At 51.4% G+C, this 15,753-nt stretch overlaps 1 protein-coding gene across 1 annotated transcript in view; it reads left to right on the forward strand.

Annotated features, from left to right (window-relative positions):
• Tns3 (tensin 3) overlaps positions 1 to 15,753 on the forward strand; it is a 249,025-nt gene that overhangs the window by 138,276 nt on the left and 94,996 nt on the right. The window contains exons 10-12 of the mRNA XM_045136218.1: positions 5,877 to 5,989; positions 6,511 to 6,571; positions 7,552 to 7,627. Coding sequence (XP_044992153.1) covers positions 5,877 to 5,989; positions 6,511 to 6,571; positions 7,552 to 7,627 — 250 coding nt within the window. The remainder of the gene's footprint in view (positions 1 to 5,876; positions 5,990 to 6,510; positions 6,572 to 7,551; positions 7,628 to 15,753) is intronic.

Here is a 15,753-nt window from a genome sequence, read left to right on the forward strand (position 1 = left end):
CTCCATGTCTGGTTAAAGCCTCCACACTAAGTTCATTCCCAAAGAGGAAAACCTGGGATCCTCTTATGGTTTCCGCAGTGGGGAGTAAGCTTTGATCTCCATGATCATGTTGGAACTCATATCTGTTGCTAAGCCAGGAATTAGTGAACTTGACCTAGAGGTTGGAGGGTAGATGTTTCAGGATTTGCAGACTGTGTCACTGCTATTTTAACACAAAACAGCCATATGTAGTATGGAGATAGGGTTGTGTTTTAATAAAACTTTATTAGTACAAATGAAATGTTCAGTCACCGTAGCTTGACTCCTACTCCATAGCATCAGCTTCCTGTAGCCAAAGAAAATGTCTGTTTTATGAAGTCCGCTGCTTCATCCCCTACTGCTCCACGTGGGCCCTGGAAATGTTGGCGACAGCCATGGGGGGAGCATGACTTTCTCCTCTTGCCTTGGTCTTCTGGGCTGAAGTCAAGAAGAGCCTGAGTAGAGTGGGTGAGAGGCAGTGAAAGACATTGTTCCTTCCAGATGCACTTCTTCTGTTGGTGGTGACATGCCAAGCCAAGCTCACTGCTTTACTGTAATTTCATTTTAAGCCAAACATAGAAACTTGTCTAAGAATTAGCAAGGCAGTTATGAAATGGGTTCTCATCTTGGAGAGGAGAGAGTCGTACCCCCAGTGGTTCTCAGGTAATGTAAGTCGACATCTGCTTTCTCGCTGCAGACGTGGCTGTGCCGACAGACATAGGTGGAGAGCTCTGCTGTGGGCGTGTGCAGTGACCTTAGCCCATCTCTGCCCAGATAGGCCGAGGTTTGGAGGAATGTGGGCTCCGTTGTGGGCCTGTAGGTTGAAGCCTGGCTCTGAGCAGCAGGCCCCAGAAAGAGGTTGCTGGTGCGTACCCCAGCATGTTATGAGTGTTCCGTTTAAACGGTCCTTCTGTTTTGAACCCTCAGAGTGTTATTTTTCCACTGAGCTGTTTGCAAAATGACAACATTCATAAACCATCCAACATAGAAAATGAGGCACTAACAAGGCACGGTCCACACAGGATGCCAGCGCCCGCCAGGTGCAGATAACTGGCCAGTGTTATCATCTTTTATGTCCTTACAGAACCAGCAGGTTTTTCCTCTTTTTTTTTTTTTTTTTTTCTTTCTTTCCAAGGTAGGGTCTCACTCTAGCTCAGGCTGACCTGGAATTCACTATATGGTCTCAGGATGGCCTCAAACTCCTAGCAATCCTCCTCCCTCTGTCTCCCAAGTGCTAGGATTAAAGGTGTGTGCCACCATGCATGGCCCCAACAGATTTTTATTTATTTTTTGTTTGTTTATTTTATGTATTCATTTGAGAGCCACAGACAGATAGAGAGAGAGAATGGGCACGCCAGGCTCTCCAGCCACTGCAAACGAACTCCAGATGCGTGCACTCTCTTGTGCATCTGGCTTATGTGGGTCCTGGGGAATCGAGGCTCAAACTGGGGTCCTTAGGCTTCACAGGCAAGCGCTTAACCACTAGCCATCTCTCCACCACCACCCCCAACTGATTTTTAATGATATTAATAGTGTGAAGGAGAAACGGAAAAGGTAGGAAATTTCATTATTTTATTTTATTTTATTATTTATTTGAGATAGAGAGGGAGACACTGAGGGAAAGAAAGAATGGGCATGCCAGGGCCTTCAGCCACTGCAGATGAACTCCAGATGTGTGCACCACCTTAGGCATCTGGCTTTTGTGGGTCTTGGGAAACTGAACCTCAGGCCTTTGGCTTTGCAGGCAAGCTCCTTAACTGCTAGGCCATCTCTGCAGCCTGAAAATCTTGCTTTCAAGTGCTTGTACCCTTCACCTATGCTTCCTTACCTTGCGCATTGGAACCTGTAGTATTTGTTTTACAATGGCACAGGATTGAGTTGTGCATTCCAGGGCTAGTGCCCTGCACACAAGTCTGGGGGGATGTCCCCATTCCTGGCTCTTTTCCTGTTACTTTGCCCAGTGCCCATGTTAGAAGATGTTCACCAGACAATAAATGACTGTAGGTAAACCCTGGTGGGAGTGGGGCTTGAGACCAGGAGTGTGTGTGTGTGTGTGTGTGTGTGTGTGTGTGTGTGTGTGTGTGTGCGCTCTTCAGGGCAGTGTATCTCAGTGTCACCTGAATGCAATGGACTGGACCAATCACTTCAACGTTAAGCTCATAATTATGTCTTGAGAGCTAGGGAGAAGCTCAGGTTTTGTGGCTGAGAAGCGCAGCAGTACCAGCAAATTGTTCAGCAGCTCTTGGCGACACAGTGAGAAAGAGCGCTCCAGAGCCTTCTGATTATCACTAGCCACGTGGGACTGGATGCAGCGCTCCCAAGAGTGCTGTCCTCGGCAGACGCCCAGCTGCCGTAGAGGAAACGGCCTGAGTGCATCCCCTGCGTTGTATATGCACTTCTAATTTTTTAATTTAGTGTATAAAATAATAGGTTTCATTATGACATTTTCACACATGTGTATCATGTACCATGCTCACAGTCACATCCCATGGTGCCCCCTCACTGGTCCCCTCCCCCCAAATAGTCCTCCTTGTATTTACATATCAGATAGACGATAGATAAGTAGGTACATCTGCAAAAAGCTATATTCTGCATATAAGAAAAAGACATAATACTTGTCTTTCTGGGTCTTAACATGATAGTTTCCTGTCATACATAATTTTCTTCTTTATGGCAGAATATCCATCTATTTTAAATTCTCTCAAGATTACTTATAACACCTATTGCAATGTAAATGGTTTAAATAGTCATGCTATATTATATAGGGAGTCATTAGAGGAGAAAAATCTGTATATATTCAGTAGAGATGCAGGTGCTTTTGTTTTTCCTTCAGTAGTTTTGATCTAGGGTTGGTTGAATCCATGGGTGTACACTTTGTAAGCTTTGAGGGCTAACCACAGATTCTCTTTGGATGTGTTAAGCTGTGAACTGAGCAGCCCCTAGTGGATGGATGGGAAAGTAGTGATCATTAAAGGAAGGAAGGCTTCAAGAGGTCTTCCCTCCCAAAGTGAATGTGCCCTCAGTGGGCATGTAGCCCTGGACTTCAGCTTCCTCATTAGGGAGCTGTGGGGAAACAGAATTCTGTTGTCATCTTGTGGCTCCCCAATGGAAAAAGTAGCTGTTTATGGTTCGTTTACTTATTTATGAAAATAGAGTATCATGTAGTCCAAGCTGTTCTTGAACTCCCTATGAAGCCGGGCCTGAGTTTGTGACCCTGCTGTGTGTTGAGATTACATGCTTATTTCACCATGTCTGGCAGAAAAGTCTTTTTTTTTCCCCCTTAAAATCCCTGCTGTCTGGCGCATGGGCAGTCGTCCTGGCCGAGCTGCATCAGCAGGCACGCCTGAAGACACCCTGTCCACAGTTTAAACGGGAGCTCATGGCTTCTGGGCAAGGAGAGACTGCAACTTCCTGAAGAGTGGCTGCTTGTCTCCCCCAGGAGAGTGGGGGTACAACATGCTTTGAGTTCGTATGGAAATGTAAAGAGGCACCAGCTGCCCCTAATGCCTGGGTGTAGACCTGTTGGCCCAGGAGGGACCAGAGTGTCACCCCACCTGAATGGCCACTGCACAGCCACCTGCAGCAGCTCCTAGGTGACCACAGAATCCATGCTGGTCTGGAACTCTAAAGGGAAGAACAAGCTGAGAACACAGATTTCCTACAGACCAGGACCACCCAGAGCTCACAGGAAAGGAAGAGCCGTGCTAACCAGGGTGTCTGTTACCGTTGCTTAGGGCTGCGGAGCCAAGAGAATGGAGTCTCACTGTGAGTAGGATGCAGGTTATTAAACGGAGTGGATTCATCCTTCCTGTATCTGCATATGACAGAGATTAGGAAACTGTGCTGTCATATCAGCCCATGGAGCAATAGGGAGGCCAAGCAACCACAGCCTTCTTACCTGAATTTTGTGGAGTAATCAGGCTTCTGCAACTTATTAGGTTTGGCTCTATTTCTAGCAAGAATATCTGTCACCAGAATGCTGAAACTCTGAAACACCCTGCTTGTCATTATGAATTGTACCTATAATGAAGCAAGTACTTTTTTTGTTGTTTATTTGTTTTTATTTATTTGAGAGAGACAGAGAGAGAGGCAGATAGAGAGAGAGAGAGATGGGTGCACCAGGGCCTCTAGCCACTGCAAATGAACTCCAGACATGTGCGCCTCCTTGTGCATCTGGCTAACGTGGGTCATGGGGAACCGAGCCTCGAACCAGGGTCCTTAGGCTTCACAAGCAAGTGCTTAACCACTAAGCCATCTCTCCAGCCCATATACTTTTTGTTTGTTTGTTTGTTTGTTTGTTTTTCAAGGTAGAGTCTCACTCTGGCCTAGGCTAACCTGGAATTCACTGTGGAGTCTCAGGCTAGCCTCGAACTCATGGCGATCCTCCTACCACTGCCTCCTGAGTGCTGGGATTAAAGGCGTGCGCCACCACGCCTGGCTTCCAAGTACTTTCTATTTAGATTTTCCAAGAGGGCAAACTATAAACATATTTACCAACAACATCCTGTTACTCAGTTTGCTTTGTTTACTAACCCAGCTGTTTGAACAAGGGGCTAGACCAGAGTGCAGTGGACATTCAAAATTTTTCCTTAGTGTAAGGTGACTCTGTCTCCCAGGATGGACGGGGTGGTCCTTGGCTCTCACAGGGACTTGGAGGTGTGATGACCGTGTGGCAGTCACTCCCTGCTTAGTGCTGCTGTTGGCATCAGATATGCACAGATGGTTAGGTGTTTGGGGGACTTTGGTTGCTCGGTTTCTTTCCCCTCTTTTTCATTACTTCGATGGAAAAAGACAAGGAAGCAGGTAGATTCCAAGAGAAGTGTTGCGAGGTTATGGTGGAGGTTGTATGCGTGCAGTGGGACTGCCGAAAGGGTCCCCAGGATACTGGTCGGCTCTGGGCGCCATGGCCGCAGCAAGTAGGCATGTGAGGTAGAGCCCGGGAGGGAGGGTAGAGGCCAGGGGAGCATCAGGAGGGTGACAGGGTCCCAGCTCCTGTCTGGTCATTGCTGTCAGTGCCTTGCCACATGAGGACCCTGTGCACTAAAGCGTGTGTATCGTCAGCCTGGATGCCTGTGGCATTCCTGAAGTTCATAGAGCAAAAGTCACATCTTCTAGGCCCACAGTAGGTGATTTTTAGCTGGACCATGAACAAAGAGCCAAGCTAGGACTGGTGACATATACTTTTTGTTGTTGTTTTTTCGAGGCAGGGTCTCACTCTAGCCCAGGCTGCCCTGGAATTCACTATGTAGTCTCCGGGTGGCTTCGAACTCATGGCAATCCTCCTGCCTTGGCCTCCCAGGTGCTGGGATTAAAGGCATATGCCACCACACCCAGCTGACATATACTTTTAATCCCAGCACTTGGAGGCCGAGGTAGGAGGATCACCATGACTTCAAGGCCAGCCTGGGGCTATAGAGTGAGTTCCAGGCCAACCTGGGCTGGAGTGAGACCCTACCTCAAAAGAGAGAGACAGAGAAAGATCCATTCGGAGATGTAAGGGGCAGAGCAGGAGGTCAGGGCCTTTCAGGGCACTGCTTCTCATGGTTCCTGTGTAGGAGCCGGGAGCTGTGGGTGGAATGAGGTGCTGGGGCTGTCATGTGACTTTATCCACGTGTTGGCCTTGCATGACAAAGAGGCTTGGGAAGGTGTGAGGAGACATCCTAGGTGGAGGAGCCCATGCTTGTGCCTGTGGGATCCCCTGCACAGTGTCTGTAACCCCCGGAGCTGTGGATGGACTGCTTCTCCTGGGGCGTGGGCCTGCAGCCACCTCTTGTGTGCAGTGGGGCAAGGTGCACCCCCCCGCCCCCCACTCCCGCGCCCTGAATGAGGTGCCGAGCCTGAGCCTCTGCTTCCTGCAGGTATGTGCAGTTCCTCAGCGGGCTGCTGTCCGGCTCGGTGAAGATGAACGCTTCGCCCCTGTTTCTGCACTTCGTCATCCTACATGGAGCCCCCAGCTTCGACACCGGCGGAGGTGAGTGACCACCTGGCCCAGACGGGACCCTAAGCAAGCTGCCCTGGTCACGTGGGCAGAGCTTCAGCTTTGGGAGACTGGACCAGGCAGTGGATCACAGAAGGAATAAGCAGCCGCTGGATCCCAAGTACACAACTCGGGCAGGCCACTGAGGTTAAGGCGAGAGCCTCCCCTCACACAGGATCCCATTTTCTCATTGCGCAGCCCATGGCTGCAGACCGGTCCCCTCCCTCACTCCATGCAGGCGCTTACAGCAAGCACCGGCTGGTGTCAGCACTGTCCCCTTCCCTCCTTGCACCCACTGGGTGCTTGCCCTTCCCTTTCTCCTCTTGCAAAGCGCGCACTCCCTCTGGTCACCAGGATCAGTAGCCTGCTGAGCTGCAGCTGGCGACGAGGCTTCCTGGCCCCCCTAGTTGAAGCTCCTGCCACCCCTTGGATGAAGGTCCAACTGTGTCACTGTGGGGTTTGCATTCCTGTGCTGCGGCACCGCTCCCCTCTTCACCTGGTCGCTTCTCTTTCAGCATGCCGGCCCTTTCTGAAGCTCTATCAAGCCATGCAGCCCGTGTACACATCTGGTATCTAGTGAGTGCCTGGCTCGTCCTCGGGTGACCCAGGGAATGGGGGCAGAGCCCGGTTGTCTGTCCTGTGGGATGAGGTGGAGCAGTTGGGCCAAGAATGTCAGGGGCCCCTTAGAGGGTGCAGAGGGGAAATCCCTGGCAGCTGAGCTCTTTCCCTCGGCAAGTGTTCCGTCCTACCACCACCGCTGTCTCCACTGAGAGACCCGGTGTGCAGTCTGCAGGGCAGAGGAGCCATGGCTGCTTCGGGTGGCTTCTTGCAAAGCCCCAGACAGGGTTCCGCTCTGGTATTGCCTCTCCTGCACCCTGTGGACAAAAGCCACGCACACACATCTTCAGAATTTGCATGGCTTTTGGAGTTCTGTTTGCCATGTATGTGGAGGGCATTTTATGGGCATTGATAGACAAACGGGTAAAGGTGGCAAACGTTCTAGGACTCAACAAGAACCATTGCCTCAGCTGGGCATGGTAGTGCATGCTTTTAATCCCAGCATTCGGGAGGCAGATGTGGTAGGAGCGCTGTGAGTTCGAGGACACCCTGAGACTACATAGTGAGGTCTAAGTCAGTCTGGTCTAGAGTGAGACCCTACCTTGAAAAAAAACAAACAAAAGAACCATTGCCCCATTTCTGGGTTCACACTGGAGCCCGCACGCACGATGGCACTGGAAGCTGTGCCACCAGCACTGCACAGAAGTGGGGCCTGTCTCCACGCTGGCATCTCCCTCCCAGCTGAGGCAGTCTTTGGTGAGCACAGGTCTCTCCTGCATGGGCCCTTGATCCTGGGTGAGCACGCCCTGGACCTGTCTTTATCCTTTTCTATGAATTTCTGTTAGGGTAGGTTCTCGGGAATTGAATTGATTCTGGGCTCATTAGAACATTTTGTGCTAATTCTGAGTTTTTAACTACATGGCTATTTTCTTAGCATGCGTTATGGTCCTGAAAGCACTGACAGTGTGTAACCATCTACCTTCTTGTTTATCCCCAAGCAATGTTGGCTCAGAAAACCCCAGCAGGATCTGCATTGCCATCGAGCCAGCCCAGCTGCTGAAGGGGGATGTCATGGTGAGTGCGTGGGTGGCCTCTGACCATTCTCTTTGCCTTCTCAGGAAAGTGGCTCAGAAAGAAAAATAATTACACCTTAATTTAAAAACACCCTCATAAACCTCTCTTCCTTCTGAAAGAAAAGAGAAACCTGAAGAATGAAAAGTAACCTTCATTTTAAGGGCTTTGGTAACCTCTGAGTAAAGGTATTTTAAAACTTTATTTTTAATTTATTTGAGAGAAAGAGGGAGAGAGAGAGAGAGAGAGAATGGGTGTGCCAGGGCCTCCAGACACTGCAAATGAATGCACCCCTTTGTGCATCTGGCTTATATGGGTCCTGGGGAATCGAACTGAGGGCCTATGGCTTTGCAGACAAATGCCTTAATCACTAAGCCATCTCTCCAGCCCAAGTAAAGGTATTTTAATTGAAGAGGTAGAACAGATTTTGTCTTTGACTATTACAGAGCCACTTGGCATATGCAAGCCTGGGGACAGTATTCTGACTGAGCTGTTGCCCTCTGAGCAGCCCCTCTGCCTGACCTGATTTGTGACAATAACATGATGGCAGGCGTCTCCGAGTGTGAGGATGGAAGTGAAGTAGTTCTGCTGGTGCTGCAGCTTGGCTAATGATGTTAACAGTGGTTTGTTTTGTTGTTGTTGTTGTTGATTTTGTTTCTTGGGTGTGTTGGTTCTTGGACGATATTAAACATTACCTTTTTGCTTTATACCTATCTTAACACAGAAGAATTTTTATATGTAAAAATAATTTTAGGAAAGATTTTCTCTAAAACAGGAAAACTTGTATACATACATACATATACACACACACATATATATGTGTATATATATGTATATATATACACAGCCACTATGTATAAATAATGTAGATAAAAGATATTTTTGAAGGCCGGGCGTGGTGGTACATGCCTTTAATCCCAGCACTTGGGAGGCAGAGGTAGGAGGATTGCCGTGAGTTCAAGGCCACCCTGAGACTCCATACATACATACATACAGGTCAGCCTGAGCCAGAGCAAGAAGATATTTTTGAGGCTCAGCACACCAGTGTGCTGAGGTGACAGGCTGACTTAGGAGTTTGAATGCTTCACCAGATAATACTCATTAATTTGCTCCAAAAATTAGGATATAAAACCTTTCTGTGGGACTGGAGAAATGGCATAGTTAAGGTGCTTGCTTGTGAAGCCTAAGGACTCAAGTTTGACTCTCCAGGTCCCACATAAGCCAGACACACAGTGACACAGGTGCGCAAGATCGCACACATGTACAAGGGAGTGCACACGGCTGCAGTGAGGCCCTATAGCATCAGTCTCTCTCTCTCTCTCTCTCCCTCCCTCTCTCTCTCTCTCTCTCTCTCTCTCTCTCTCTCTCTCTGTCACTCTCGCATTAAAATAAAAGGCAGTCTGTTGGGGGCTTGCCTCAAAAGAAAAAACAAAACCTTTGGTGGTGAATGGGGAAACCCCATCCTGCCCGTCATCAGTTCTCAGAGCACTCAGGACTGTGTGTAGAACTCAGTGTGAGAGTGTGTGCTCAGCACGCACAGCACACGTGTGCGTGAGTGCACACGCACACACACAAGTGCACATGCACGCACACGCACACACACAAGTGCACATGCACGCACACGGATCTTGAGGATGGAGACTCAGGAGGCAGAGTCGCCCTGCCGTGACCTCTCCGTCCTGTGGCTCGGGCTCTGTTCCGCTCGGGGGTGGGTTCTGCAGGTGGACGTGGTACGTGGAGAAGAGGAGATCTCGGCGAGCTCCAGCTCCGTCAGGGCGCTGGGCTAGCGGGACTCGCTCCTGTCCCTCACCTGGTCCGCACCGCAGCTTGTCTGTCACAGTGGGAGGGCCTCCTCAGGGTGGGTGGCTCCCTGTCTTCAGGGGTGAATATCATGATTCTCATACATCATTGTGGTGACCCGCAGGACATGGTGAAAACACAGATGATGTGGGTAAGCTGGAGCGTGCAGGATGCCACGTCCTGTCCGCTCTCCAGAAGTGAGGGCCAGCCACCTCAGCTGTTGGTGGACTGGTGGCTGCTGGGTCTTCTAAGACTAGAACGTAGAGACCTTCCAGAAGCCGGTGCCGGGGAAGCCGAGGCTGTGCTGCTGCTTTTAGCCTCTGCTTTCGGACCCAGAGCATCAGTGACAACTTTTACCTAGAGGAGCCTGCTGAAGACATGGGCTTTTTCCAGAAGTGGGAGTGTGGTACCACAGGCCAGAGGGGCCTCAACAGGCAGAATAGGCCATTCCGAGATGCAGGTGAAGGCACTTATGACTAGGGCATCAGGCTGTGGGTTGGAAGGGTATGGTTCAGGAAGACCTCATGGCGTCTAGTGTTCCACACATGCCTGTGTTCGTGAGGAAACTCATCATCTCAGAAAAGGTTACATTTGCCATTTTGTCTGGGGAACTATGGGACCTATACCCCGTTAGAATCCCACTTAGGATGTGAGAAGATGAAAGGCGTGACCACACATCATTCTGTTAGTACAGCAGCTGACGGAGGTGAAGGCTGTCTCGTGTCATCCTGCTGCATCGCAAGCCACCGTCACCACCAGAAAGACTGGTGTGACCTTACGCGCACGTACCTCTTTCCCTCTTGATGAGCCCCTGGCTGGTCACCTCCACCTCATCCCGACTTGTGCACCTGAGCCCTAACAGGTCAGAAAATGGGGTCATAATGAACACCGGCCATGGCCACTGGGAAGTGACTGGACAAGAGGCACAGGTAGGGTTGTGGGTGTGAGACAGCGGCAGGTTCTCTGCCACTGGTGTGGTTCTGGAAAAAACCGACTAGAGTCCGGGAGGAGAGGAGCCTTGCATGGGTGAGGGAGGCATGTGCTGGTGGACTTTTCTGGACGTAGCCTGTTGCTGCTGAAATCTCGGAAGGCCCGGCTGCTGCTCGGGCCCAGGAAGGCAGTCCTGTGCATGGTTGCAGCTCGCGAATATGCTTGGGTGAAAGATGGTGCTTGCCGGAGGCCACACAGAGCTATTTCTCATGCTGTGTCTGTGGCCAGTGGCTGTCTACAGTTATGTTAATAAGTGACCTTATTGTTATCCAAGGCTTCGAAGGCCAGTGGTACCAACGCAGAACCCCCTAAAGTGGTAGTCAGGGGCCAGGCCTGTGGTGAGGGAGGTGTTGAGTCAGGTGGGGGTGGGAGACAGCTGAGCAAGGCCAGGGTGTAATGTGTGTGGTGTTTTCACACCTATATGGCTACGCGTCATCATAGCATCCCGAGCTTGGGAGGCCCAGGGCTGGGTGTCGGGTTCTTTGGAGCACTGCGCACCATTGTCTGCAGTCATCGACCCAGAGCTACAGGGAATGTAGAGCATTTGAGGGAGGTGGGAGGTGGCGGTGATTCAGGTGATCCCAGGAGCCAGTGGACCTGATCTAGGGATTCCCCTGATTGTAAGCCACAGGTAGGGGTGACCTGGCCGAAAGGGGGCCAGGTGCCGGCCTCTGCTTTCCTCTCATTACAGCTGTCTTTAGTTTTGTGGTTTTTCGAGGTAGGGTCTCACTCTAGCCCAGACTCACCTGGAATTCACTATGCAGTCTCAGGGTGGCCTCGAACACACAGCCATCCTTCTGGAATTAAAGGCGTGGGCCACCACGCCTGGCTTTTCATTTCCCCCATCTGCCAAGGTAGAGTCTCACTCTAGCCCAGGCTGGCCTAGAACCCAGAGCTCCTCCTTCCTCGGCCTCCAGAGTCCTGGAATTAAAGGCCGGTGTCACCATGCCCTGCTGGCTTGATTTTCATCAGTAGGAAAAGTTTCTGCTCCTTGGAAGCGCTCTGAGCCTAGGTCCCGCCCCTTGCGCCTGGCTGCTCTTGTGGAACACTGGTCCAAGATCAAGATGCCGGCACATTTCATATCTGGTGGAGACTTGGTTCGGAATTCATCCGGGCACCTTCTCCCGTGGCCTCACACAGTTCTGCCGCCTTTCTCGGCCCGCACCTTCCTGACCTGATCGCATTCCAGAGCCCCCACATGCCAATCCTGCCGCCTTTGGGGTGAGGGAGTACAGTCTAGAACGCAGATCACTGTCTCCTCCCCAGGCCTGGCCTCTGCCTGGGGTGTCTCAGGTCAACCTGCCTCTTCTCTGGGGCTCAAGGCTGGTTTCCCTGCTCGTCTCTGACAGGGGCCTAAAGCTCTGTGTACCCCTCTTCCGAAGAGCTGCTGGACCCGCTGTGCTCGCTGTTCACGCACTGATGGCATCCTTGCCTTCTGTCTGCTGTTGGCCACGGGGCTGCATCTGTGTGCTTGCCCTGTGGAGGGCCCTGCTCTTTCTGGTGACGTCTTTATTGCCCCTGGCCTCCAGCCTAAAGCTATTCTGGAACCTTCCTTAGCTGCCTGGCCGCTGCCTTTGAACCGTTGTTTTCTAGGCTCTCATTTCTCCTGACCCCCTGGCCCCCAGGCTGGATCTCATCTGCCCCTTATTTGCCCTGGTTCTGACTTACGTCCTTAGACCACCAGCCCACACCCGCGGTCCTGGGCTGCCCCTGGCGAGCCTATTGCTCTGTCACCAGACTCTCCTGGTGTCTGAGACTCCCCACCTGCCTGAAGCCCGAACTCTGCTCCTGACCTTCATCTTGGACAACGCAGAGCTCATTGGCTGCTCATATTTGCCTCTCCAGACGTCCTACCTCCAGTGGCCACTGTGGTGGTCCACCAGGGACTCCGAGCACTTAGAAGCAGGACCGTTACATCTTTGCCTTTGTGGACTGTGTTTGGCTGTGTGTCTCAGAGGACACGCAGGCACTCGGGCACTCACGGAACGCCCGAGCTGTGTGTAGCAGCTTTCTACTGTTAAATGTAGTCCAGGGCTCATACTGGGCCCTGCCTGTAACTGTCACTCCCAACTTAGCGATTCAGGACCCATGCTAAGTCAGAGAATCTCTGTCAAGGATACCAGCTTACCTGTGTCAGCGGAGGCAGGCTCCCTGGAAACCATTCAGCTAGACAGCTACGTTCTAGGGAAGTGGTGGTTGGTCTTCCTCACTGAGTGGGCACAGTTGCTCCCTAGGTGTGTGGGCATGATAAGACAATGGGGCAGTTTCAGGTGTGTGGTATGGAAGCAGAGGCCAGGCGTGCCTGTAGAATGGAGGAGCGTGAGGTCTGGAATCGAGGCACAAGGGCCTCTGGAGGTGAATTTCATGCCACAGGACATCTCGTTGCAGCTGCTTTGTCTCCATCAGAAATGCAGGAGTGTCTAGAGTGACTCACAAGAGATACTTGCTTTGATAAGGTGATTTCCTTCCTGTACCTTTGTTTCATTTCTCATGTGGAATGTTTTTAGCATTTCACTACAACTTGACTGTGGTTCCTGTGTCATGATCCCTTTTTTTATGTTTTACATGACTTTCTGCAGCCTTATCAGATGATGGGAGGCAGGACACGTGACAGCTGAGGGAGGAATTTTCCGTCAGAGGGTAATTTTTCCTTAACCCCATTTGCAGAAGTGAGTACTGAGTGGTAGAGCTGAAGTCAGTCAGAAATCTCCAAGGATTGTGTTCCGCTAAGGCTGCTACAGTGAAGGGGCTCTTGCCATGAACTGGGTGACTTAAACCACGAGAATTGATTTTCTCTCCTTTCTGGAAGCTGGAAGGTCAAGGTGTGTAACAGACAGCCTCATGTTGCTGGGATGAACCTCCAGACCAGACACAGCTAATGGAAGGAAGGAGTTGAAGTTTACAGATCCAGGGGAAGTTCCATAATGGCAGAAGTTAGCCACTGAGAGAGAGAGAAAGCACCCACCACCAAAAGCAAGGAAGCACACTCCAGGAACCGCAGCAAAGCTCGAGCACTTTGCATATCTTTGGTTGGAATTCAGATCAGGGCTGGATACTAGCATCGGCCCACAGTGACACCTCCTCCAGCCAGGCAGCTGGAGATCTAAGTTACAAACCTTGATGAACTCCTAACTTTACTGGGGGACATCCATCCGAAGTACCACAAGGTGCCAACAGTCCCCTCTTGAGGTATTGCCTTGGCTTGTAGATGCTGTGTGTCACTATCTGCACATGACCTTCCTCTGTGTCTGAGTCCTAATCCCCTCTTTTACAAGGATTCCGGGGCCAGTCCTAATGGCCTTATTTAGATTAACTAACCTTCGTAAAACATGAGTCTTCAGACATGGCCACATTCTGTGGTTCCGGGGCCTTTGACTTACAAATATGAAGGGACACAGCTGAGTCTACTCCTTAGCGAAGTCTCCTCTAGAATGTCCAGTGCCATTGACAATGGGATCTACTGCTCCTAGTGACCTGGCATCCTGATGGGGCTTGTCACTGGCATGCACTGGTGAGCAGGTGGCCACAACCTGTGGCCTAACAAGATGGTATGGTGGATATGTGGGTACACACGAGGCTGTCCCCCAGAGCTAGGTAGATGAGCAGGCAAGAAGTAGCCCGGAGGACCCAAGTGCAGGAGGCACACACCGAGACAAGCCGAGTCCACTTCCTTTTGTCTGGTTTTGAGGTAGGTCTCCCTCTATCCCACACTGACCTGGAATTCACTATGTAGACTCAGGGTGGCCTCGAACTCATGGTGACCCTCCTACCTCTGCCTCCCAAATGCTGGGATTAAAAACATGTGCCACCACACCTAGCTGGAAAAATACCCTTTCCAGCACATCAAATGAAAGTGGCTTTATGGCATATCTGGTGACCCTGGTTGGCTGAGAGGGCCGAAGCCTGAGTGTCACGGAGAGAGTCCAGTCTTTGGAGTTTATGTTTGGAGTTTGGAGCTCCGGGGTCTCGTGCCATTGTTTCCACCTGAAAAGGATCTTAGGGAAGAAAAGAAGCCACCGCAGGTCCTGGGCTGGCCGTGCTCCTCCCGCATGATGAGAGCCACGCCTTTGCCACTGTGTAAGCGGACCCTGGCCTCACCCGAAATGCCCTCCTGCCGCTTTGCCCCATCTCCACATGCACCCGACCACCATACAAGCACAGGCCGCTCATGGTGGTGCTGCGCCTCACACCCGCTTCGTTCTACCTATGGTATGGCTGAGGTACTAACGGTATTAAATTCAGGTGTCCTGGTGGGTTCCCTCCACCCCCCCCCCCACACACACACAAAAGAAGCTGGTGGTTATGTAACTTGGAAGACTGTAAGGAATGGAAATGTGTGCCTCCATTTCCCTCCCAGAGCCTGCAGAGGGCAGCAGCTCCCCTGCATGGTGCCCTTGTAGTCTGCCTCTGTGCTGTAAAGGTGGAATGCCGTGGTCCTGCTTCTAGAAGGCACCTGTCCTCCTCAGTGAGTCCTAAGCCTCCCTGACTGTGACTCGAGTTGGCCTTGCGTGCAGGTGGGTTTGCCTGCCGGTCCTGCATCGACGTGTGAGCAGAGATGGCAGGGGTCAGGTTCAAAAGAAGGACAAGCCACAGTCGGCTCTTAACTGGCCAGAAGTACCTTGAGCTCAGCGGACGGTCTGGTTCTGGTAACAGCGAAGCTGACATTCTCTCCCATCTCCTTGGGCCCGTCCCTCTGGCCCTTCCAATTGCGCAGCCTCCCCCTCCTGGCCCGGGGTCTAAGCACCCTGTGGTCAGCAGCAAGGCTAACCTGGGGGCAGCGGCCTGGCGCTTATGCAACCTGCTCAGGACTTCATGTGGCAGCAGGTCTGCAGATACCTGGCAGGAAGCCCACAGCCTGTGCCAGCTTGTGCCCTCCCCACCTCTGCTTTCGGGTCCAAGGCTTATAAGCATGTTTCTGTCTGGCATGCTCCATCTTGCTGCCCTGCTTGGGCAGACCACAGATACCTTCTCCTGTGTCCAGGGTGACTGGCTCCAATAACTGGACCTGTGAACTCAGGCGAAGTCTCCTCCAGAGGTTGCATAAATAGCACTGCTATCTGTTGTTTGTTACAGTGGGCACTTAGGAGACCTGGGAGAGCGGAAATGGCCCTCTGAGGCTGCTCCTGAAGCCACCTCTGCGTTACTGTGATTGTGCTCTTCTCGTTATGACACGGGTCCGGACCTGAGCTGAGTCTTCACACTGTGGCTCAGCACCATAAACTCAGTGTGCGTTTGTCTGCAACCAGTATCTGCTCACCCTTCATAACCACTGGTTCCTGGATTACAGCGTTGGAACCTGCAGTCCTGTTCAGCTCCTATGAGATCAGGACTGGGGTTGG

The sequence above is a fragment of the Jaculus jaculus genome, chromosome 16 (genome assembly GCF_020740685.1).
Source record: "Jaculus jaculus isolate mJacJac1 chromosome 16, mJacJac1.mat.Y.cur, whole genome shotgun sequence".
Taxonomy (NCBI): Eukaryota; Metazoa; Chordata; class Mammalia; order Rodentia; family Dipodidae; genus Jaculus; species Jaculus jaculus.